Source organism: Muscardinus avellanarius (genome assembly GCF_963383645.1).
Source record: "Muscardinus avellanarius genome assembly, chromosome: 19".
Lineage (NCBI taxonomy): Eukaryota > Metazoa > Chordata > Mammalia > Rodentia > Gliridae > Muscardinus > Muscardinus avellanarius.
The window spans coordinates 15,596,428-15,620,076 of NC_137805.1; the positions used below are offsets into that span (position 1 = coordinate 15,596,428).

The 23,649-nt window shown below is 48.1% G+C and overlaps 2 protein-coding genes across 2 annotated transcripts in view; one reads left to right on the forward strand and one right to left on the reverse strand.

The window, feature by feature from the left end:
- Positions 1–23,649, forward strand: part of LOC308277101 (histone-lysine N-methyltransferase SETMAR-like) — a gene marked incomplete at both ends in the record, with an annotated part of 54,078 nt that overhangs the window by 15,380 nt on the left and 15,049 nt on the right. The window lies entirely within an intron of this gene.
- Positions 8,918–11,947, reverse strand: LOC308277102 (histone-lysine N-methyltransferase SETMAR-like; the record flags this gene model as incomplete). The annotated part of the gene is made up of 2 exons (XM_080716172.1): positions 8,918–9,685; positions 11,831–11,947. The coding sequence occupies 2 exons, from the start codon at positions 11,945–11,947 to the stop codon at positions 8,918–8,920; spliced, it is 885 nt and encodes a 294-aa protein (XP_080572298.1).

Consider the following 23,649-nt stretch of genomic DNA (forward strand, 5'->3'; position numbering starts at 1 on the left):
GAATAAAAAATAGGGCAAGAGATGTAGCTTGGAGGTCGAATGCCCCTGAGTTCCATCCCCAGACCTGCAAAAAACAAACAAACAAACAAAAAACCTGAATTCTTCAAGTGATTTTGGGTTTGACTTTTATTCTTCTGGAATTTGCCCACTAAAAGCCTCTGCAGCTGCAAGGCCAAGGCAAGGCCAAAGGGGCTGACTTGAAGCACAAGACCCACCTGCAGGGTCATGGGACTGATTTCAATCACAAAGACCTGGGATGTCACAGGCCTTCTTTTGTCTTGTTCAGGGTTGGTGATTTACATGTATATCTCACTATTGTTTTTTGGGTGTTTGCACTTTACTACTAGGGAATCACCGGGAAATAGGGAAGTACAAAAAATCTTTTGCCTAGAATAACGTGTCAATTGCACAAGAGGCATTTGTCTGTGTCAATCGTTTCAGATTTTTTTTCCCCCCGGGGAGGATTCTCCACTTTTAGTGATGTGAACAGGAACTTAAAGGAGTTTATTTCATAAAAAAAGGAAAAAATCGCTGCAGAGAAGTGGCTGCAGAACTATAACCGAAACCTTTGCCCACCTTTCTGAGAAACTCGGTCCCGAACGGACTCAGTGCCCATATTCAGTGCCCAGCTGAGCCAGTCTGCTGCAACTTCCCACCCATGTGAAGACGCACTCGGGGAGAAGCCATATGTGCCTCGAGTGCGGCAGGTGAGGCTTTAGGCGGAAGTCCCACTTCATCGTCCACGAGAAAAAGCACTGTAGAGAGAAGCCGGACGTGTGCCACGAGTGCAGCAAAGGCTTCAGCCAGGAGTCCATCTTTGTTGGACACTAGTGGACACACTCGAAGGAATAGCCGTAGTGGAAGTCACTGTTTAGCATTTACTTTTCTTTGGGGATCATCTCAGCGAGAGTGAGACTGACCTCTAGTGGAGGTTAATGTATTGAATTATACTTTTCTTTGGGGATCATCTCAGCGAGTTTAGACTCCACTGTAGTGGAGGTTAATGTATTGCATTTTACTTTGCTTTGGGGATCATCTCAGTGAGAGCGAGACTGACCTCTAGTGGAAGTTAATGTATTGAATTATACTTTTCTTTGGGGATCATCTCAGCAAGTTTAGACTCCACTGTAGTGGAGGTTAATGTATTGCATTTTACTTTTCTTTGGGGATCATCTCAGCGAGAGCGAGACTGACCTCTAGTGGAGCTTACTGTCTTTCATTTTACTTTTCTTTGGGGATCATCTCAGTGAGAACAACACTGCCCTCTATTTGAAGTTAATGTTTTGCATTATACTTTTCTTTGGGGATAATTTCAGTGAGAACGAGACTGCCCTCTAGTGGAGGTTAATGTATTGAATTACTCTTTGGGGATCATCTCAGCAAGAACAACACTGCCCTCTAGTGGATAGTAATGTTTTGCATTTTACTTTCTTTGGGGATCTTCTCAGTGAGAGTGAGACGGCCCTCTAGTGGAAGTTAATGTTTTGCTTTATACTTTTCTTTGGGGATCATTTCAGTGACTGCGAGGCTGCCCTCTACTGGAGGTCAATGTATTGCATTGTACTTTTCCTTGGGGATCATTTCAGCGACGAGACTGCCCTCTACTGGACGTCAATGTATTGCATTGTACTTTTCTTTGGGGATCATTTCAGCGACGAGACTGCCCTCTAGTGGAGGTTAATGTATTGCATTGTACTTTTCCTTGGGGATCATCTCAGTGACTGTTAGACTGCCCTCTAGTGGATGTTACTGTATTGCATTATACTTTTCTTTAGGAATCATCACAGCCAGAACGAGACTGCCCAGGAGTGGAGCTTAATGTACTGCATTATACTTTTCTTTGGGGATTATTTTTTGATTGATCAAAATTCATTGCAGCCGGGCGTGGTGGTGCACGTTTGTAATCCCTGCGCTTGGGAGACCGAGACGGGAGGATCACGCAGGTTTGAAGCCAGCCTAGCTGGCTTAAGGGACTCTGTTTAAAAAAAAAAAGTATAACATAGTTCTGGGAATTTAGCCCGGAGGTAGAAGGGTTTCCAGGAACCCCAGTACCCCCCCCAAAAAAACCCTCTGCAACAATACACCAATAAAAAAATTAAAAACAAGCTGAGCGTGGTGGCGTACGCTTGTAATCCCCGCGCTTGGGAGGCTGAGACAGGAGGATCACGCAGGTTCAAAGCCAGCCACGCTGGCTTAAGAGATCCTGTTTCCGAATTTTAAAAAAATATAAAATAGGTCTGGGAGGTGGAAGGGCTTCCAGGAACCCCAGTACCACCAAAAAAAAAAAAAAAGTCTGGGAGTATAGCCCAGAGGTAGAAAGCCCCTAGCTTCCTCCCCCAGTACCACACACACACACACACACACACACACACACACACACACACAATCAAAATTGCCATCCTCCTGTCCCAGCCTCCTAAGTGCTAGGATTATGAGTGTGTGCCACCACACCTGTCTTGAATTTTTCATTTTGAAGCAGAGTCTCACTAAGTTACGGAGCCCTTGCTAAGTTGCTGAGGCTGGCCTTGAACCTGTGATTGTCCGGTCTCAGCCTCCCGGAACTAGGGTTTTCTTTAATCATGGCTGGATTTGGTGCAAAAGCCCAATAATGGCAGCTTAAACAAGGAGACTGTTTCTTCTAAAGAAACAGCGCTGTGAGATCAGAACGTAGCGTTTTCCACAGTACCGAATTTCATACCAACTTCTACCTTGCTGATTTGTTCAACGCACCCTTGCTTCTTCTTCCCACCTCATCATCCACCAGAGGACACACTCAGGCGAGAAGCGATATGTGTGCAGTGAGTGTGACAGAGGCTTTAGCCGGAAGTTCTGCCTCATCATCCACCAGAGGACACACTCAGGTGAAAAGCCGTATGTGTGTAGTGAGTGTGACAAAGGCTTCAGCGAGGAGGCCAGACTCACCATCCACCAGAGGACACACTATGGGAGAAGCCGTAAGTGTGCAGCGAGTGTGACAAAGGCTTCAGCCAGAAGTCCTACCTCACCATCCACCTGTGGACACACTCGGGCGAGAAGCTGTGCGTGTGCAAGGAGTGCGGCAAAGGATTCAGTTAGAAGATCTACCTCATCATCCACCAGAGGACACACTCGGGTTAGAAGCACTACATGTGCCATGATGTGAGCGAAGTTTTAACCAGAAGTTCCACTTTCTGCCACCTCTGATTCCTCTTCCACCTCTGATTCCTCTTCCACCTCTGATTCCTCTTCCACCTCTGATTCCTCTTCCTAGGCATTTGCGTGCCTGAAAGATTCATGCGCAAAAAATTGGCTGGCTTTAGCAAGGCCGGGATCGGAGCCTGCCGTGAGGCAAGGCTGGTGCTGGGGCTTCCAAGGCTGGGATCAGAGCCTCCTGAGGGGTTAGGCTGATGCCGGGGCCAGTGGCTGGCATCAGAGCCTTCCATGAGGCAAGGCCGTTATTGAGGCCTCTGAGGCCAGGATCGGAGCCTGCCGAGGGGTTAAGCCGGTGCTGGAGCTAGCGAGGCCGGCATTGGAGCCTGCCTTGAGACAAGGCCGGTGCTGGGGCCTCTGAGGCCGGGATTGGAGCCAGCTGAGGGGTTAGGCCAGTGTCGGGGCCAGCGAGACCAGAATCGGGGCCTCCCACGAGACAAGGCCGCTGCTTGAGCCAGCGAGGTCTGGATCAGTCCACCGGGTAGCCAGGCCACAACTGGGGCCATCAAGAGTGGGATCGGTATTTGTAATGCAGCATGCACAAAGAAATATTGCAGAAAATTAAAACCAGATGCTTCCCCTAATCAGCAATAACTAGGAGGAAAGGGGCAACGGGAAGTGGTCGAGCTATAGAAAGGGCCCTATAGTGAAGCAATTAAGGTGACCAATCAGAGGGTATGGAATAGGGGAGGATGGAGCCTCTTTAAAAAGCAGGAGGAACATAAACAAATGTATCAAAGTTAATCACCAAACAAGCATGGGATCGAGGGAGGGGGAGGGAATGGGATGGGGGCTGGATGAGGGCTAATTGGATGATGTGTGCTTGTATATCCTCTCAAGTCTTGTATTCCAATGTGATGTATGATTTAAAATAATTTTTAAAAAATTTGGCTGGCTTAAAGAAAACAGAGCCCCGAGTGAAAGTGTTGTCTCTGGCCAAAGTACTCCCCCACTCCTAGATATTCTTTCATAACTATTATTCTTTAGGTAATGATTCTTTTAACTTTCCACATGAATTGCTCCGGTGATATAAGATCAGGACTGTGAGAGAAACTGAGTCTGTGGAAAATAAATTTTCTAGTAATTTGTCTAAGCCTCTAAACACCCTCGGCTTTGCTCAAAGACGTAATTCTAGTCAGAATTCAGATCCTGTGGAAGCATTCCTGCTACAGCAATTACAAATGCAGAATTCCTCCCTATCTGTGACCTTCATTCTAATAATTACAATAGAGCAGAGAGCTAGGAGGAATCTTGACCTTTGCACCTAGTGATAGCACTGCCTGGAGACGGGGCGACACCACCTGGGTAAAGTAGTTATGACAGAACAAACGACAGATATAATAAAAACTTCATGTTGTTTTTTGGGCCCTGTCTACTAAAATATATTTTAAGTGTTTAATAGGGTGAAGCGTTCAGACAGCAGATGGTATTGCAGACAAAATCCAACAGACATTCATCGAAATCCTCTAAATTGTCATAAATGTACATGGATTTCCCTACACCAACTACACGTATGAAAGCTGGAATCTCGGACTTCATCCCCATTCAGTTCAAAGGAGTTTGCTAGATAGAGAAGGACTTTGGACTAAGCCCTAGGAATAAAAGGTTTCAAAAGGGTTAAAGAAAACTCTTAAAAACTGAATTCTTCAAGGGATTTTGGGTGTGACTTTTGTTCTTCTGGAATTTGCCCACTAAAAGCCTCTGCAGCTGCAAGGCCAAGGCAAGGCCAAAGGGGCTGACTTAAAGCACAAACCCACCTGCAGGGTCATGGGACTGATTTCAATCACAAAGACCTGGGATGTCACAGGCCTCGCTTTTGTCTTGTTCAGGGTTGGTGATTTACATGTACATCTCACTATTGTTTTTTGGGTGTTTGCACTTTACTACTAGGGAATCACGGGGAAATAGGGAAGTACAACAAAATCTTGTGTCTAGAATAAAGTGTCAATTGCACAAGAGGCATTTGTCCGTGTCAATCGTTTCAGATTTTTTTTTCCCGGAGAGGTATCTCCACTTTTAGCGCCGTGAACCGGAACTTAAAGGAGTTTATTTCATAAAAAAGGGAAAAAATCGCTGCAGAGAAGTGGCTGCAGAACTATAACCGAAACCTTTGCCCACCTTTCTGAGAAACTCAGTCCCGAACAGACTCAGTGCCCATATTCAGTGCCCAGCTGAGCCAGTCTGCCGCAACTTCCCACCCATGTGAAGACGCACTTGGCGAGAAGCCATATGTGCCTCGAGTGCGGCAGGTGAGGCTTTAGGCGGAAGTCCCACTTCATCGTCCACGAGAAAAAGCACTGCAGAGAGAAGCCAGACGTGTGCCACGAGTGCAGCAAAGGCTTCAGCCAGGAGTCCATCTCTGTTGGACACTAGTGGACACACTCGAAGGAACAGCCGTAGTGGAGGTCACTGTTTAGCATTTACTTTTCTTTCGGTATCATCTCAGCGAGAGCGAGACTGACCTCTAGTGGAGGTTAATGTATTGAATTATACTTTTCTTTGGGGATCATCTCAGCGAGTTTAGACTCCACTGTAGTGGAGGTTAATGTATTGCATTTTACTTTGCTTTGGGGATCATCTCAGCGAGAGCGAGACTGCCCTCTAGTGGAGCTTACTGTCTTTCATTTTACTTTTCTTTGGGGATCATCTCAATGAGAACGAGACTGCCCTCTAGTGAAGGTTAATGTGTTGCATTATACTTTTCTTTGGGGATCTTCTCAGCAAGGAGACTGCCTCTTAGTGGAGGTTAATGTATTGAATTACACTTTTCTTTGGGGATCAAATCAGCGAGAACAACACTGCCCTCTAGTGGAAGTTAATGTTTTGCATTATACTTTTCTTTGGGGAATCGTGTCAGAGAGAACAAGACTGCAGTGCAATGAGGTTAATGTACTGCACTTTACTTTTCTTTGGGGATCATCTCAAAGAGAATGAGATGGCCCTCTACTGGAGGTTAATGTATTGCCTTATACGTTTCTTTGGGGATCATTTCAGTGACTGCGAGACTGCCCTCTAGTGGAGGTTAATGTATTGAATTACACTTTTTTGGGGGGATGATCTCAGCAAAATCAACACTGCCCTCTAGTGGAAGGTAAAGTTTTGCATTATACTTTTCTTTGGGGATGATTTCAGTGAGAATGAGACTGCCCTCTAGTGGAGGTCAATGTATTGCATTGTACTTTTCTTTGGGGATCATTTCTGCGACGTGACTGCCCTCTAGTGGAGGTTATTATATTGCATTATACATTTCTTTGGGGCTCATTTCAGTGAGAACAACACAGCCCTCTAGTGGAGGTCACTGTATTGCATTTTACTTTTCTTTGGGGATCATCTCAGCAGCGAGAACGAGACTACCCTCTAGTGGTTAATGTATTTCAATACACTTTTTTGGGGGGATCATCTCAGTGAGAACAACACTGCCCTCTATTGGAAGTTAATGTTTTGCATTATACTTTTCTTTGGGGATCTTCTCAGCGAGAATGAGACGGCCCTCTAGGGGAGGTCAATGTATTGCATTTTACTTTTCTTTGGGGAATCATGTCAGGGAGAACAAGACTGCACTGCAGTGAGGTTAATGTATTGCCTTATACTTTCCTTTGGGGATAATTTCAGCGAGAACGAGACTGCCCTCTACTGGATGTTAATGTATTGCATTTTACTTTCTTTGGGGATCATCTCAGCGACTGCGAGACTGCCCTCTAGTGGATGTTACTGTATTGCATTATACTTTTCTTTGGGAATCATCACAGCGAGAACAAGACTGCCCAGGAGTGGAGCTAAATGTACTGCATTATACTTTTCTTTGGGGATTATTTTTTGATTGATCAAAATTCATTGCAGCCGGGCATGGTGGCGCACGTTTGTAATCCCTGCGCTTGGGAGACCGAGACAGGAGGATCACGCAGGTTCGAAGCCAGCCTAGCTGGCTTAAGAGACCCTGTTTCAAAAAAAAAAAGTATAAAATCGGTCTGGGAATTTAGCCCGGAGGTAGAAGGGTTTCCAGGAACCCCAGTAACCCCCCCAAAAAAAACCCTTTGCAACAATGCACCAATAAAAAAATTTAAACAAGCTGAGCATGGTGGCGTACGCTTGTAATCCCCGCACTTGGGAGGCTGAGACAGGAGGATCACGCAGGTTCGAAGCCAGCCACGCTGGCTTAAGAGACCCTGTTTCCAAAGTTTAAAAATATAAAATAAGTCTGGGAGGTGGAAGGGCTTCCAGGAACCCCAGTACCACCAAAAAAAAAAAAAAAGTCTGGGACTTTAGTCCAGAGGTAGAAAGCCCCTGGGTTCCTCCCCCAGTACCACACACACACACACACACACACACACACACACAATCAAAATTGCCATCCTCCTGTCCCAGCCTCCTAAGTGCTAGGATTAGGAGTGTGTGCCACCACACCTGTCTTGAATTTTTCATTTTGAAGCAGAGTATCACTAAGTTACGGAGCCCTTGCTAAGTTGCTGAGGCTGGCCTTGAACCTGTGATTCTCCTGTCTCAGCCTCCCGGAACTAGGGTTTTCTTGAATCATGGCTGGATTTGGTGCAAAAGCCCAATAATGGCAGCTTAAACAAGGAGACTGTTTCTTCTAAAGAAACAGCGCTGTGAGATCAGAACGTAGCGTTTTCCACAGTACCGATACTCATACCACCTTCTACCTTGCTGATTTGTTCAACACGCCCTTGCTTCCTCCTCCTCCTCCTCCTCCTCCTCCTCCTCCTCCTCCTCTTCCTCTTCTTTTGTGGCACTGGGGATGGAATCTAGGGGCATTCGACCTCCAAGTGACATCCCCAGCCCTATTTTTTATTCTTTATTTCTTTTTGGTGGTACTGGGGGTGGAACCCAGAGGCTTTCTACCTCCGGGCTATACTCACAGACCTATTTTATATTTTATTTGGAAACAGGGTCTCACTAAGTTGCTGAGAGCCTCACTAAGTAGCTGAGGCTGGCTTTGAACCCGTGCGATCCTCCTGTCTCAGCCTCCCAAGCGCTGGGATTACAAGCATGCACCACCATGCTCAGTTTGCATGATCCTTTTTGTTTTGTGTTTTTTTTGGGGTTTTTTTTTTTTTATTTTTTATTTTTTATTTTTTGGTGGTCCTCGGGCTCCTGGAAGCCCTTCTACCTCCGGACTACACTCCCAGACCTATTTTATATTTTATATTTCATTTGGAAACAGGATCTCTTACGCCAACTCGGCTGGCTTCGAAACTGCGCGATCCTCCTGTCTTCGCCTCCCAAGCGTGGGGATTACAAGTGTGCGCCACCACGCCCGGCTTGCAGGACCCTTTCTGAGGATCACCTTGGAGTGTGGCCTGCTAGGATTGCTGCCCCTACCCCGGTCATCACATACACATTTCTGCTTATAGGATGAAAGAAAATAAGGGCAAGATACCCAACTTAAGGACACACAATTTTTTGCTTTTATCCTACAAGCAAGAAAACACTTAGTCGCGTCTAACTGGGAAAGCGAGTATTCTGAACAGTTATGTATCTATGTAAAAACGAAGAGGAAAAGAAAGCAACCGGGCATGGTGGGATGCGTTCGCAGTCCCGGTACGGATTGGATTCGGTGCGAGAGCCCAATACTGGTAGCTTCAACCAGGAGACTGTTTCTCCTAAAAGATCAGAGCTGCGAGATCCGAGCATGGACTGGGAGGCTGAGCCAGGAGGGGCGCGGGTTCAAGGCCAGCCTCCGCCTGCACTCTTCCTGATGGACGCCCGGCTAAGGGCAGTACAGTGAACCATCAAAAGGCAAGAACCCGGCACACGCTGCGGCCCCGCAGGAGCAGGGTTTCCGCAGCTGCCCGCCCTGGGGCCTCTCTTCTTCGCCCCCTTCCACGGGGTTGAGGAACCTTCCCGAATAGTCGTAAGAGAGCTCTTCTCCCGGGCCGATGGCCGTGGCTGCGAAGAGGGCCAGTTTAGGTACCATCGAGTCGACTCGGACGGGGACCATGACCAGGTTGGGCTGGCAGGAGTGGTTCAGGAACCGGCCGGCGTTGCCGATGGACGTGGGGTCCACGAAGGTCTCCAGGACCGGCCCGCCACACACGTGCTCCCTGACGGCGATGATGTAGTTGGGGTCCTGCCTCTTCTGCGAGTGAGTTCTCCTCCGCGCTTCCGAGGCGCCCAGGACCTCGCCGGCGTATTCACAGACGAATCTCCCTTTGGGTATCAACTCCAGGGTCCGCAGCCCCCAGCCCTTTCCGTCTGTCTTGAACACCTGCAGGCGGAACTGCAGCCCCCTCTGGACCACTCTGTTTGTGCAATGGTCCGCACACTGGCACAGGGCGTTGCATTCAAAGACGGGCCTGGAGTACTTGGCTCCCGGGCCTAGCACCCTGAGGCACAAGTGCTCGTCATAGTTCTCGTCCTGGCGGAGGCAGGGGCAAGAGCCGGGGAGGCAGGGGGCGGCGCCGCACCTGCAGCCGGGAAAGGTTATCTGAGTGGGGTCCATGGCGGCTCCAGGTCCCATGACGTGATCCGGGGTGTACTGTCAACGTAGAAACGGTGCAAGTCAGCGTGAGACACGCCAGCAAAAGTACAAATAGAGCCGGGCGTGGCGGCGCACGCTTGTCATCCCAGCATTCGGAAGGCCGAGACAGGAAGATCACGGTTCTCAGACAGCCTCAGCTACTTAGCGAGGCCCTTTGCAACTCAGTGAGACCCTGTTTCAAAATAAAAAATAAAAAAAAGTAGGGTTGGGAGTGTCGTTCGGAGGTAGAATGCCCCTTGGTTCCATCTCGGTACAGAAAAAAAAAGTATGTATATATATATATATATATATATATATATATATATGTATATATAATAGACAAATATTTTCATTATTATTAGTTTTATTATTGGTGGTACTGGGGTTCCTGGAAACCCTTCTACCTCCGGGCTGCACTCTCAGACATATTTTATATATATATTTTTGGAAACAGGGTCTCTTAAGGCAGCACAGCTGGCTTTGAACCAGCTTGATCCTCCTGTCTTCGCCTCCCAAGAGCAAGGATTACAGGTGTGCGCCACCACGCCCGGCAAAAAGTATTATTTTCATGTGCATTTTAGAATGTCTAACTAGTGCAGCAAAACACATGGCTTTATGGACAGTAATGATTATGATGATTCTAAAGAGAAGAGTTATATAAATTAATTTATTATTATTATTATATTTTGGTGGTACTGGGGTTCCTGGAAGCCCTTCTACCTCCGGGCTACACTCCCAGACCTATTTTTATATTTTTATTTGGAAACAGGGTCTCTTTAGCCAGCAAGGCCGAACCAGCGCGATCCTCCTGTCTTCGCCTCCCAAGCGCGGGGATTACCAGTGTGTGCCACCACGCCTGGCGTTTATTCTTAAATGAGTTAATTTCATCCTTAAAATAAAGTGAGTTCTTTTATTTCATTTGCGGGTCTGGGGATGGAACCGAGGGGCATTCTACCTCCGAGCTACACCCCTAGCCATATTTTTTATTCTCTATTTGGAAACAGGGTCTCACCATGTTACAGAGGACCTTACTAAGTAGCCGAGGCTGTCTGCTGTGATCCTCCTGGATCTCAGCCTCCTAAGTGCTGGAATTACAAGCATGTGCCACCACGCCCAGCCATTTTTAGTTTTTTGGGCTGGGAGATTGGGGTCTGGCTGTGTTGCTGAGACTGGCCTCAATCTCAAGAAACTCCTGCCTAATTCCTGAGTAGCCAGAATTAGAGGCCTAGACCGCGGTGTCCAGTTTAAAGTGAGTTAACTTCAATACATACATCAGGCCAATAGTTCTCCAAACTGCAGGTGTGAAGAGAGCTGCTATGATTTAAACTGTACCCTGGAGGGTTTGAAGGCTTTGCAGAAGCTAATTTATATTTGCCCAAGAATTCCAAGCAAGAGGAAGGCATCAGCCTCGGCCAGGTGTGACTTCTTAGAGCCGTTATTGATTTATTTTTTAACATCAGGCAGACTCATTAATAGGTCTTAACCCTTATTCTACATATAAGACTTTGGAGAACAGAGAGGTAAATGATTTTCTCTGGATGCTTCACCGTGTTGTCAACAAAAAGTTGGACAAAAAGGGATCCTTGACGTCAAGGAATCAGCAGTCTACAGACTGCAGAGGGCAAGATCCTTGCGAAGGTCTGACGACAGGTTCATAGACAAAGACCTAAGCCTGTGCCTCTTAAGAACTTTGCACGTGCCAACAGCTCTGAAACTGGATAAGGAAAAGGTGGGGAGGAATTTTAAAATGCCACCTGTGGACACCTCACCCCTACCAGAGCAGCCGCCGAGCCCCGCCCTGCAGCCTAGCCCCGCCCCCGGGGCAGGGCGCGGCTCTCGGGCACATAGCCACGCCCCTACGCGTCTAGCCCCGCCTCTACCCAGAAGGATGCCAGCCCCGCCCTGTGGGGGGTTGCTTGCCACTCTCATGTATTTAGCCTTGCCCCTCACTGGATAGCCACTCCCCTCCCTGGGAGGGCAGCACGCAGGTGTCTTGGGCGCCTGGCCCCGCCCCCTGGTTACCCCCGCCCCCGAGGGGAGGGCAGCACGAGGCTGTCTCGGGCATCTAGCCCCGCCCCCTGGCTAACCACGCCCCTACCCGGGAGAGTGGCACGCAGATTGGCGGGGCAACTAGTCCCGCCCCCTGACTAGACACCCCCTTACCTGGAAAGACGCTGGCCCCGCCCCCGGCGGCCACACGCTCACGGGCAAGTTCTCCAGGCCTCCCGCTATATCCAGATGATCTATTTGAGCCGCAGGTGTCCCTTCAGAGGCTGCCATCCCAGAAGGTCACTTCCTCTCTTTAACTTCCGGGACACATGGCCGCCCGGTGCCGAGCCTCCTTCCCTGACAGGCGGGCGCCTCGCGGAGGATGCTGGGACCTGTAGTCCAGGGCCGTGCGGCCTCACGGGAGTTGTAGTTTGCACTGCCTCAGCAGAGGCCTGAGGGGGCGTGGGCTCGCTGCACTTGTTTGGAGGGCACAGTCATCTGCACTGGGTAGAGGGCCCATGTAGAGGGCTGCTCAAAAAGTGGTTACGAGCTAAGCACTGTGGCACACACCTGCAATCCCGGTTCTAGAGGCTCTGTGTCAAAATAAGGGATGAAAAATAGGGCTGGGGGTGTAGCTCGGAGGTCAAATGCCCCTGGGTTCCATCCCCACACCTGAAAAAAAAAAGAAAAAAAAGAAATTTAAGAAGTCTTTTCTCAAAAAAAAAAAAAAGTTGTTTCTCATTGAGGTATATTTTGACAATTCTCAAACCCAAATACATGAACACCTGCACTGGACAATTAAGTAAGTGGACAGCAGGAGGTAGGAGTCAGTTTTCTCACCATTGAAGCACATCATAGAATTAACTTTTTTTTCTTTTTCGATAGTACTGGGGATGGAACCCAGGGACATTCGACCTCCAAGCTACTCACCAGTCCTATTTTTGTTTTGAAACAGGGTCTCACTGACTTGCAGAGGGCCTCACCAAGTAGCTGAGGCTGACCATGAACTAAGATCCTCCTGTCTCAGCCTTCTGAATGCTGAGATTACTACCGGGAACCACCTTTTTTTTTTTTTGAAATGAGGTCTAAGTTACAGAGGGCCTTACGAGGTTGATGAACCTGTGATCCTCTGGTCTGAGCCTCCCAGGTACTGAGATTACAGGTATGTGTCACCACGCCCAGTTCAGAATACATTTGTGTACAGACAAATTTGATCTTTTTTTTTTATTATGATTTTAAGACTGACTCCCGCTTACAAAAGTCAATTCTCTATGTTGTGTTACAGACGGCCCTACAATTCAGAACTCAAAGCAGAAATTCAAGTATCATCCTAACTCCCAGTTCTACAGGTTGACTCGGCTCGGCTGAATGGTCCTCATTGGGCTCCCATGAGGCTGCAGTCGTCGGCTGGGATCCCGTCCTGTGAAGCTCCGGCAGGACAGAGCATCCACGCGGCTCGCTCGCTGCCCGGCGTCCACGAGGCCACTCTGTGGCTGGAGTTCTCAAGCTCAGCAACAGGGTTTGAAGAGGAGAGTTTAAGGCCTCTCCTGAACCGAGCTCAGGGGCCCCTTAATATCACTTCTGCTATGTGAGGGGAGGGGCCAAGGGTGGGATTGGGACTGAAGCCAGAGGCAGTCTATCTCCCAGCCACACCCCAGGCTTTTTTATTTTGAAATGGGCCTTGCTAGGTCGCTGAGGTTTGCACTCAGTTGCTGAGGCTGGCCTCACACCCGCAATCCTCCTGGCTCAGCCTCCCTCAGGGGTAGGATTGTAGGTATGCGCCAACACACCTTTGGTTCTACTTTTTGTTGTTGTGACGGTGGTGGTGGTTTGTTTTGTGGTACTGGGGATTGAGCTCAGGGGCATTCTACTTCAGAGCTGCATGCCAAGGCGCTTTTATTTTTTGGTTTGAAACAGGGTCTTCCTAGGTTGCTGCAAGTCTCACTAAGTGCGTGCTAGGCTCTGCTCTACGCTTGATCAGGCAAGTTGACAAGGCTGTCCCAGATCCACAAGGAAGGAAACAAGACTTTATCTCATTGTACTCAAATAGGGAAGGAAGGAATTGAGGATGTCTGTCTCAGAGAGTACACAGTCCGCCCTCTCAACACTAAATTTCATCGGCATCCTAGTGAAATGTATATTCATGCCTCTTGCTAATATGCGCTAGATTTTTTGCAGTACTGGGGATGGAAGCCAGGGGCATTCTACCTCTGAGATACACCCCCAGTTCTATTTTTTATTCTTTATTTTGAAACAGGGTCTCACTGATTTGCAGAGGGCCTAAGTAGCTGAGGCTGGCTGCGAACCGCGTTCCTCCTGTCTCAGCCTCCTAAATGCTGGGATTACAAGCGTGCACCACTACGCCTGGCTTAAGATGCTCTATTTAATTCTACTATTGTGTTGCCTCAAAATTCAGGACCTTATTATCTCCGTCAAGTCTCCGTGCAGAGATGTTTTAAGAACATTGATATAAAAATGCACATCTAACTACAGTGTTATTACAGAGATAGGATAACTACAATACATGCTTTATTAAAAAGCGGATCATGCTGTAATTGCAGTATTTGGGAGTCTGAGACAGGACGACACAGATATTTGAGAGCTAAGAGTAAAGCAAGAAAGGGAACATCACAGAACGCAAGAGAAGAGGCAGCTGAGGTGGGACTTGTTAGGAGGAAGCCGTTCTTCCTGGAGATTCCTCCTCACTTGAAATCTCTCGATATAGTTCCTAGAGTCTCTCTCCACATAGAAGCAGACTTTATGATCTATGAGTGACTCGATCCTTACGCCTTCCAATGACTTAATCTTGCATAATAGTGTGTGGGGAGCCATTAAGGCTTTTACCTTATCTTGTCTCACCCTAACTCAAAAGTGCACTTCTGACTGTGCTTCCCAGAGTCACCAATGTCTGGAGTCATGGAGTCTAAGTAAATAAGACCCCTCAGAATGACTGATGCTAACTGTTCTGTCTGCTAGTTAAGATTAGGTTTATGTAGTACCAGGCTCCCGTGTGACTCGCAAAGTGATATATGTGCTTTGGATTTTCATTATTGCATTTCTGTGCAACCCAAAGCTGGAAATTGTATAAATACCAGGAGAGAAAGAAACCTGGTTGTCGGCCAGCAGAGATATCGGCCCAGGAGTTTGCTGGCGACCCTCCCATGCTTGTTCATCCTCACGCCTCTCTTCAGAACCTGTACTTTTGCCGGATGGCTCCGGCAGGTGGTGGCCCATATGGGGAGATTCTGAAACTGAGGATCCCGTGAAGGACACTGCTTGTCGCAGACTTGCTCAGTCCAAATGGGGCGCGATTCCACTCGCGATTGAATCGATCTCAGAAAACATGGGGGAGGATAGGGTGCCGTACTGCAGCCGCTTATCTGCAGCGATTATTTTTCTTGTAGGAAATAAATTTCTTTAAGTTCCTATTTATGGCGCTTCTGGAAAGAATCTGACATGGATCAATGCTTCTTGTGCAATCAAACACTTTATTCTAGACACAAGATTTTTTATATTTTCCCCATTTCCCCATGATTCTCTAGAAGAAAAGTGCAAACACCCAATATAATAGTGAGATATACATGCAAATCACCAACCCTGAACAAGACAAAAGTGAGGCCTGTGACATCACAGGTCTTTGTGATTGAAATCAGTCCCATGAGCCCAGATGGTCTTGTGCTTTAAGTCAGCCCCTCTGGCCTTGCCTTGGCCTTGCAGCTGCAGAGGCTTTTAGTGGGCAAACTCCAGAGGAACAAAAGTCACATGTTGGGGCCCACTCGGCAGGACCGAGGTGGCACCCAGGCTTGTTGCCAGCATGGACTCAAGATGGCGCCTGGGCTTGCAGCCAAGTCACGAGGCTCACGAGGCTGGCGGTGCCCTGAGCCTGCGCAGTGAGCCCTATCAGGCGCCTTACGGATAATTAGCGACGCAACGCCTCGTGCTACCACCTGCCCGCCCAGGAGAAGGTTAAAAAGCGCGCATGCCCTAAAAGGAGAAGGAGCTAAGAGGGTTGGTGGACAGGAAGAGCAGTTTCTTGGCGGACTGCTCTGGGCTCCGAGCTGGGACGGACATGTTCACAAAGCCACCACTGTGACCGGTGTGTGCTGCAGCAGAGACGTAGAGTGCCACGGAAGAGGGTTGGTGGAGTGATGAGGGAGAGGATAGAAGACTGATGTTGTTTTTACCTGAGAGGGCGTTGAGAGAGCATTAAAGAGGAATGGTAACTGTACAAGAACCTGGGGTAATAAAACTGCTTGAGGAAGATCGTGTAAGAGTCGTCACTGCGCGCGACAAATGGTGGCCCGTACGGGGACCTTCGCTTCGATCAGAACCTCGGCAGTCCAGGGCAGCTGGCTGGTAACTGTACAAGAACCTGGGGTAATAAAACTGCTTGAGGAAGATCGTGTCTTTGATCAGAACCTCGGCAGTCCAGGGCAGCTGGCTGGTAAGTACTCCTTTGACTCCGAAAAGGGAGGAGGAGGCTCCATTTACGGAGGGTTATTTTCCCCGATCAAAGGGGGCTCCATTAAGGAGGATATTTTTTAGTGTAAGCAAGTTACCCCGATCAAAGGGGGCTCCATTAAGGAGGATATTTTTTAGTGTAAGCAAGTTATTTCCCCGATCAAAGGGGGCTCCATTAAGGAGGATATTTTTTAGTGTAAGCAAGTTACCCCGATCAAAGGGGGCTCCATTAAGGAGGATATTTTTTAGTGTAAGCAAGTTAGAGAATCGGGCTGGTCCTGATTCGACAAGATAGGAGTAAATAAGGCTCGCGGATAAGCGAGGCTCGCGGATAAGCGAGGGACAGCGTTGTGAAGGTTCGCAGGTGTTGCGACGAAAAGGTCTAAGGTTGCTAAAGTGAAAGCAGCCATTTTAGAAAATTTGAAAGCGAAAGAGATTTCTAAGAAGGAAGAAGCTCTGTTAGAATTCATAGAAAAAATGAAACGCCCTAAACCTTCCGCTCCTCCCCCTCCCTCTCCTAATCCGCCACCATAGATGGAAGACACCTGAGGTTAGTTGGAAAAGGCGCCTAATGTGTAAAGGATAGGTCAGAAGATTAGTTCCTAACGTAAGAGTTGTAAACTGCTGCTCGGTACCGTAGAGATGAGTTGTTTTCTTTAAGATCTTTGGGGAATTATTTCTACTTTCCCTCTTCCTTTACCTTGGTTAATGATAGTTTAGGTTGTTTTATTGATACCTGTTTTCTGACTTTCTGCTATGCTTCTATGCATCCTTGGAGACTTTGGAATTTCTGCTTTTATTGCTGTAATTGTGGCCTCTGTGGCCGTGGCAGTTATTGCAGCCACTATGAATGCTCTATCCTCACATGTGGCTGCTGGCATGGCTCAGCAAGCTCAATTATCTGGACTATATGTATAACGTATGTGCAGTATCAGAATTTCTCCCATGCAGGCAATTTGTTTCGTCAATTAAGCAAGACGCTTCTAGGAACTTGGAGCCGTGAATTTGAACACACCATGATTGAGCTATGAGCATCCATCGCTGCAATTAATTCTACCCGCGTGGAAGTCGCCGCAGTACAACAATGAATGGACTTAATACACGGAACATTGGGTTTTTTTAAAAGACTGGGGTGGCATGGCGTTCTGGGCATTCTTGCTGGTGGTAGCATGATGTTTCATGGTTGGATATATCAGGCGAACTCAACAACGCACACTGCAACAACAGCGCATATTGGTGCAAGCTCTGGCAGCCCTTGAAGCTGGCTCATCTCCCCATGTATGGCTCAGTATGCTGGATCGGTAGTCAGTGACGGGTAAGATCGTCCCCGGGACCTTTCAACCTAAGACAGGGAAACAATCATGCTATTGTTCTCCCAATGACGGGTAAGAATGGTCCTTGAGGGTCGGCAACCTAAGACAGGCACGATCCCGAGCCTTATTTTAATAAAACAAAAAGGGAGATATGTTGGGGCCCACTCGGCAGGACCGAGGTGGCACCCAGGCTTGTTGCCAGCATGGACTCAAGATGGCGCCTGGGCTTGCAGCCAAGTCACGAGGCTCACGAGGCTGGCGGTGCCCTGAGCCTGCGCAGTGAGCCCTATCAGGCGCCTTACGGATAATTAGCGACGCAACGCCTCGTGCTACCACCTGCCCGCCCAGGAGAAGGTTAAAAAGCGCGCATGCCCTAAAAGGAGAAGGAGCTAAGAGGGTTGGTGGACAGGAAGAGCAGTTTCTTGGCGGACTGCTCTGGGCTCCGAGCTGGGACGGACATGTTCACAAAGCCACCACTGTGACCGGTGTGTGCTGCAGCAGAGACGTAGAGTGCCAGAAGGAGGGTTGGTGGAGTGATGAGGGAGGAGATAGAAGACTGATGTTGTTTTTACCTGAGAGGGCGTTGAGAGAGCATTAAAGAGGAATGGTAACTGTACAAGAACCTGGGGTAATAAAACTGCTTGAGGAAGATCGTGTAAGAGTCGTCACTGCGCACGACAGTCACACCCAAAATCCCTTGAAGAATCCAGTTTTTAAGAGTTCTCTTTAACCCTTTTGGAACTTTTATTCCTAGGGCTTAGTCCAAAGTCCTTCTCTATATAGCAACCTCCTTTGAGCTGAATGGGGGACGAAGTCCAAGATTCCAGCTTTCATACGTGTAGTTGGCGTAGGGAAATCCATGTACCTTTATGATGATTTAGAGGATTTCGATGAATGTCTGCTGGATTCTGTCTGCAATACCATCTGCTGTCTGAAAGCTTAAGCAAGCTCATAACACAGTTTAGCAGGTAAACACCAAGAAATAACATGAAGTTTTTAGATTTAGTTGTCACATGTACTTCTCTAGCAGCCGAGCACTTTTCCTCAAACGATAGGCTTATTGGAAGCCTATTCCTCTTTTAATAATCCATTTCCGCACCACAATCTTTCTGCAACCTGCTTTTAATCTTTCTAATTCCTTTCTTTCCCATTTGGGACAGTCTTAGGATAAGCTCCTACAAAAATGCCTTCTTATTCTCACCATATTTTCTTTCTTTCACATTTACACATCTATTTTATCTGTCCTTTGTTCTGAAATTGCTATTTTAACCAGGTGGTGTTGCCCTTTATCCAGGCAGAGCTATCACTAGGTGCAAAGGTCAAGAATCCTCCTAGCCCTTGGCTCTATTGTAATGGTTAGAATGAAGGTCAAATATAGGGAGGAGTTCTGCATTTGTAATTGCGGTAGCAGGAATGCTTCCACAGGATCTGAATTCTGACTAGATTTACATCTTTGAGCAAAGCCAAGGGTGTTTAGAGGCATAGACAAATTACTAGAAAATTTATTATCCACGGACTCAGTTTCTCTCATAGTCCTGATCATACATCACCGGAGCAATTCGTGTGGAAAGTTAGAAGAATCATTACCAAAAGAATAATAGTTATGAAAGAATATCTAAAAGTGGGGGCAGTACTTTTGGCCAGAGACCACACCCTCTCTCGGGGCTTATTTCTCGCGTTGAGAATCCACCTATGAGCTGCGTGGGTGGTCTCCGTGTAGATGCCGAGAGAACACAGCTGGTCTCGGCAACCGCTGAAGAGAAAAAGAGCACGCTCGAAGATTTGTGGTGGCGGTGAGTAACTGGGGAGTTGTGATATACAATGGGTCAAAAGGCTAGTCGCTTGCTTTTTGTACATATGTTAAAAGATATGCTTTGTCAATAATGTTTGTCTCTGGTGTCCTGAAGAAGGGACAGTTAGCGTAAAAACGTGGGGAAAGGTTGGAAAAGACATACAGGAGTATTTTGATATCCATGGGCCTGAGCAGCTGTCTGTGGATGCTCTCAGTTTATGGGCCTTGATTAAGGACTGTTTTCCCCAAAGAAGAGTATAATGCAATATATTAACCTCCATTAGAGGGCAGTGTTGTTCTCGCCGAGATGATCCCCAAAGAAATAATGCAATACGTTAGCCTCCACTAGAGGGCAGTATCGCTCTGGCTGAAATGATCCCCAAAGAAGGAGTAAAATGAAAAACAGTAATCCCCACTAGAGGGCAGTCTCGTTCTAGCTAGATGATCCCCAAAGAAAAGTATAATGCAATCCATTAACCCCAGGGCACGTGGCTTAAGCGGACAAGGGTGGTTTGACTGGGCATGGGGTGGCCACGGTGGCACGATCTAGGTATCAATCTGTCTGACCGTCCCTGGGTTTGGCCTTGGAGGAGGCGGTCGAGCTGGGGCTCCTTTGGCAAGTCTTGCAAGGTCCAGGGGGCTGGCGTCGGCCACCAAACGCACAGGGTTTTATGTTCCATTTTCCTGTTTTACAATGAGAAACGGCAGGTGCCCAGAAGCTGGTGGCCCTCCCCAGACTTGTCACGCAGAATCCACACTGAAGAGCCTCGTGACCAGCCTGACTCATCTCACAGACTCCAACAGCCTTGAAGAGCCTCGTCTCCACAGCCAGATCTCTGCAGCTTGTCGCTTTATAATTTGTCACCAGGGGCGAGGGACTGATCTCACTGCGCCTCAGTGTTGTCGCCTGTGAAGTGGTAACACGGCTTCTTGATGGGGCTGTTGTAAGGACAGATGAGGCGCGACGCGGTGTCTGGAACAGTCTCTGTGTAGTACGAGCTCAGCACGTCTTTCCTTTCATCTTCAGTAGCAGAGGAAGGCTTCATGCTCAGTGTTGACAGCGTGTCAGAGGAGGCTCCATACCTCCCTCCTTGCTTGCCTTCCTCCCTTTCTTCTTTCCTTCTTGTGATTCTGGGGATTGAATTTAGGAATGCTCTGCCACTGAGTTGCACCCCAGATGTTTATTTTTTTTTGTTTTCTTTTTAAATTTTCAAACAGGGTCTCGCTAAGTTTCCTGGCTGGCCTCAAGGTTGCAATCCTTCTGCCTCAGCCTCCTGAGATGCTGGGATTACACGTGAACTCCACTGCCGCCACTGGCAGGCTCAGCTCCTAGACCACATCCCAGCTCTGTGCCTAGGAAGCCGCTCACAGCCTGTCCTTGTCTTCTGTGGCAGGTCCCTCCCTGGTACTTAAGGAGGAGGAGGTGCCGCCGTGTTGGCCCTGGAGGATTCCCAGTGACTTTGCTGAACACTTTTTGTTCTTGCTCTGTGTCCTGTGACTCTGACTGCCCAGGAGGACTGCCTGCTGGGGAAAGGGAGGACTCCTGGGCTCCTGACTGCCCAGCTCAGATGGCGCCTCTGCCTTTGCCTCTTGAACCATGTGCAGGTTTTCTGCGTTCAATATTAGCGTTTCCCGCAGTGTTCTCTCCTAGGATCAGAGCTCCAGCTGGTTCCTCCAGGAAAAGAGGCTCTAACGGTGAGAGGTTCTCCAGGGAGCACGGAGCCCGGTGCTCCCCTCACTGCTCCTCCACCCATATTCCCGCATTCCTCTCTCGGCAGCTGTCGGTTCTCCTGCCTGGCTGTTTGCTGCTTTGAACAACATTCAGTCGAGGGTTTCCATGGCCCTCACACTGTATATTGGAAGAGAATGGCGGCCTTCACTGGTGGGGAGTAGGCCTCCCCCTCAGACACTGTGCGTACATACGTGGCCACTTCTCATGAGCTCAGCCAGAGAAGGCTACGGTCTGTGGGAATCAGAAAAGGCTGGGCTGTGGTTTAGTCTTTGCCGTTGTGGAACTGTATGAGTTCAGTTCCTTAGATCCCCCAGCACCAATACGATCACTGTCCTTTTAAATATTTAAAACTCAGTCTTATTGTACGTGACTACTGTTTAATTTTTAATATTTTTTGCTCTTCTGCCTAGAGCTAAAGTTCTCAAAACTTAGGGATTTTTCATTTTCTCATGTATACCCCAAGCAGGCCACCCAGGACGTTGAATGTGTGTGTTCACAAGTGCAGCTGGCTGTATAGGGACAGGGTTTTTAGGTATCAGCACCCATGGCTACAGTGGTGCAGTCAAGGCAGGATCTAGAGGCCCCTGCCTCCCAGAGCAGCCTGCTCCCTGGCCCTCACCCGAGCAAGGCCAGGCCTCAGGTGAGCAGGGCCATGTCTGTGTTCCAGGCACTCATGGCGTTCAGGGATGTGGCCGTGTATTTCTCCCAGGAGGAGTGGATCCTGCTGAGCCCTGATCAGAGGACCCTGTACAGGGAGGTGATGCTGGAGAACTACAGAAACCTGGTCTCTCTGGGTAAGTGTGGTATGCTTAAGACTGGCATTTCTTCCAGTTTGGATATATTTGAGGCAACAATGTCCCTCTCTCTCTTGCTTTCTCTTTCCTTTGCTCTCTTTATGGTACTGGAGATTAAAGCCAGGGGCATTCTACCTCCAAGCTGCACCCCTAGCGCTATTTTATTTTGAAACAGGACCTCACTAAGTTACTGAGCTGGCCATAAACATGAGATTCTCCTGTCGCAGTCTTCTAAGTACTGGGTCCACAAGTGTGTGCCACCATGCCTGGCTAGCTATGTTTATTTTTAACTGGGTCTTTGGGTAGCACTCAAACCAAAAATATTTTGTTTCTCCCATGAAGGTAAGGTTTGTCGAATTGAAAGTGTGTGTGTGTGTGTGTGTGTGTGTGTGTGTGTGTGTGTACATGCACATGCGCTCTGGCTGATACTCTGCACTTCTACACCTTTTCCTCTGAGCTGAGCTCTCTTCCTTAGTAACTTATTTTCCGTCATGGGTGACGGCGGTGTTCTCTACCTGGCTTGGAACAGAATCAGCGCCTCCGTGAGTGGATCGGCCCCACTCGTTGAGGTCCTTGCCGCACCCTTTCAAGCTCCTCACCTGCCTTGCCTCTGATTTCTTCCCTGGCCCTTGACCCACGACGTAAGGTCATCTTGTCTTCCTTTCCTGTGGGCAGGAATTCCGTTTTCTAAGCCAAAGCTGATCGTCCAGCTGGAGCAAGGGAAAGAGGCGTGGAGAGAAGAGAGCAGATGCGCGCCAGCCTCCCGTGCGGGTGAGTGGCAGGAAACTGGGCCAGTGAGCTCCAGGATGCAGGGTGTGAGCAGCCGAGAGTCTGGAGGGAGGCGGCGCCGAGCCCGAGTGCAGGGAGCTGCGCTCTGGAGCTCTCGGCCCGCGTTCACATTGCCTGGCTCGGCCTCCCTTCCCGACCTCATCCTCACCCCGTGAGCACTTCCCTGGGTCTCCTGTCGCCTTCCTCCTCCAGGAAGCCCTGGCCTTCCCGGGGTAACTCTTGTACATGTTTGTGGGTTTTTATCTCTTTTGTTAACATCTTTTTAGAAAAGATCAAGAAGAATAGAGCAGAAACTGAATGATATAAAGAAAACAAAGCCCAGTGGGAGACATAAAGCTTAAAAGTCAGTTGAGAAATTTAAGCGGAGTGCTCAAAGCAACTGAAGCTAAGAGTGGTTTGTACATTTATAAATGGTTATGTAAACTGCCAGGCGTGGTGGCGCACGCTTGTAATCCCAGTCTTGGGGAGGCTGAGATGAGAGGATCATGGTTCACTGACAGCTCCAGCTACTTAGCGAGGCCCTTCGCAACTCAGTAAGACCCTCTTTATAAATAAATAAATAAATAAATAAATAAATAAATAAATAAATGAAAAGACTTAAAAAATACAGCTAGGGGTGTGGATCGGGGGTACAGTGTCCCTGAGTTCCATCACGAGGACCAAAAACAAAAAAAGGTTATGTAAAAATTAATATAATGTCCTTCATTTTTTCTTTCAGCCCTTAAAACTTAAACTATTTAGTTTCATTAAGAAAAAGTTGACTGACCCCTGTTCCAAATATCATATACATCCTTAACTTTCCGTATTCTTCTTCATCAAGTACTACTTGATGTAAAACCTAGAGCGCAGCAGTTCTCAGGTATCAGTGACTCTTGTCTACTTGTCCTTTGCATTTTTAAGTTTTTGTGGTCGTGAAGATTGAACCTAGGTTCATTCTACCTCCGAGCAACACCCCTGCCCTGCTCTTAGTGAAACAGGGTCTCACTAAGTTGTGAAGGGCCTCACCAAGTCGCAGAGGCTGTCCATGAACCGCAATCCTCCTGTCGCTGCCTCCCAAATACTAAAATTCCAAGCATGCACCACCATGCCCAACTTAGACCATGAATTTTTAT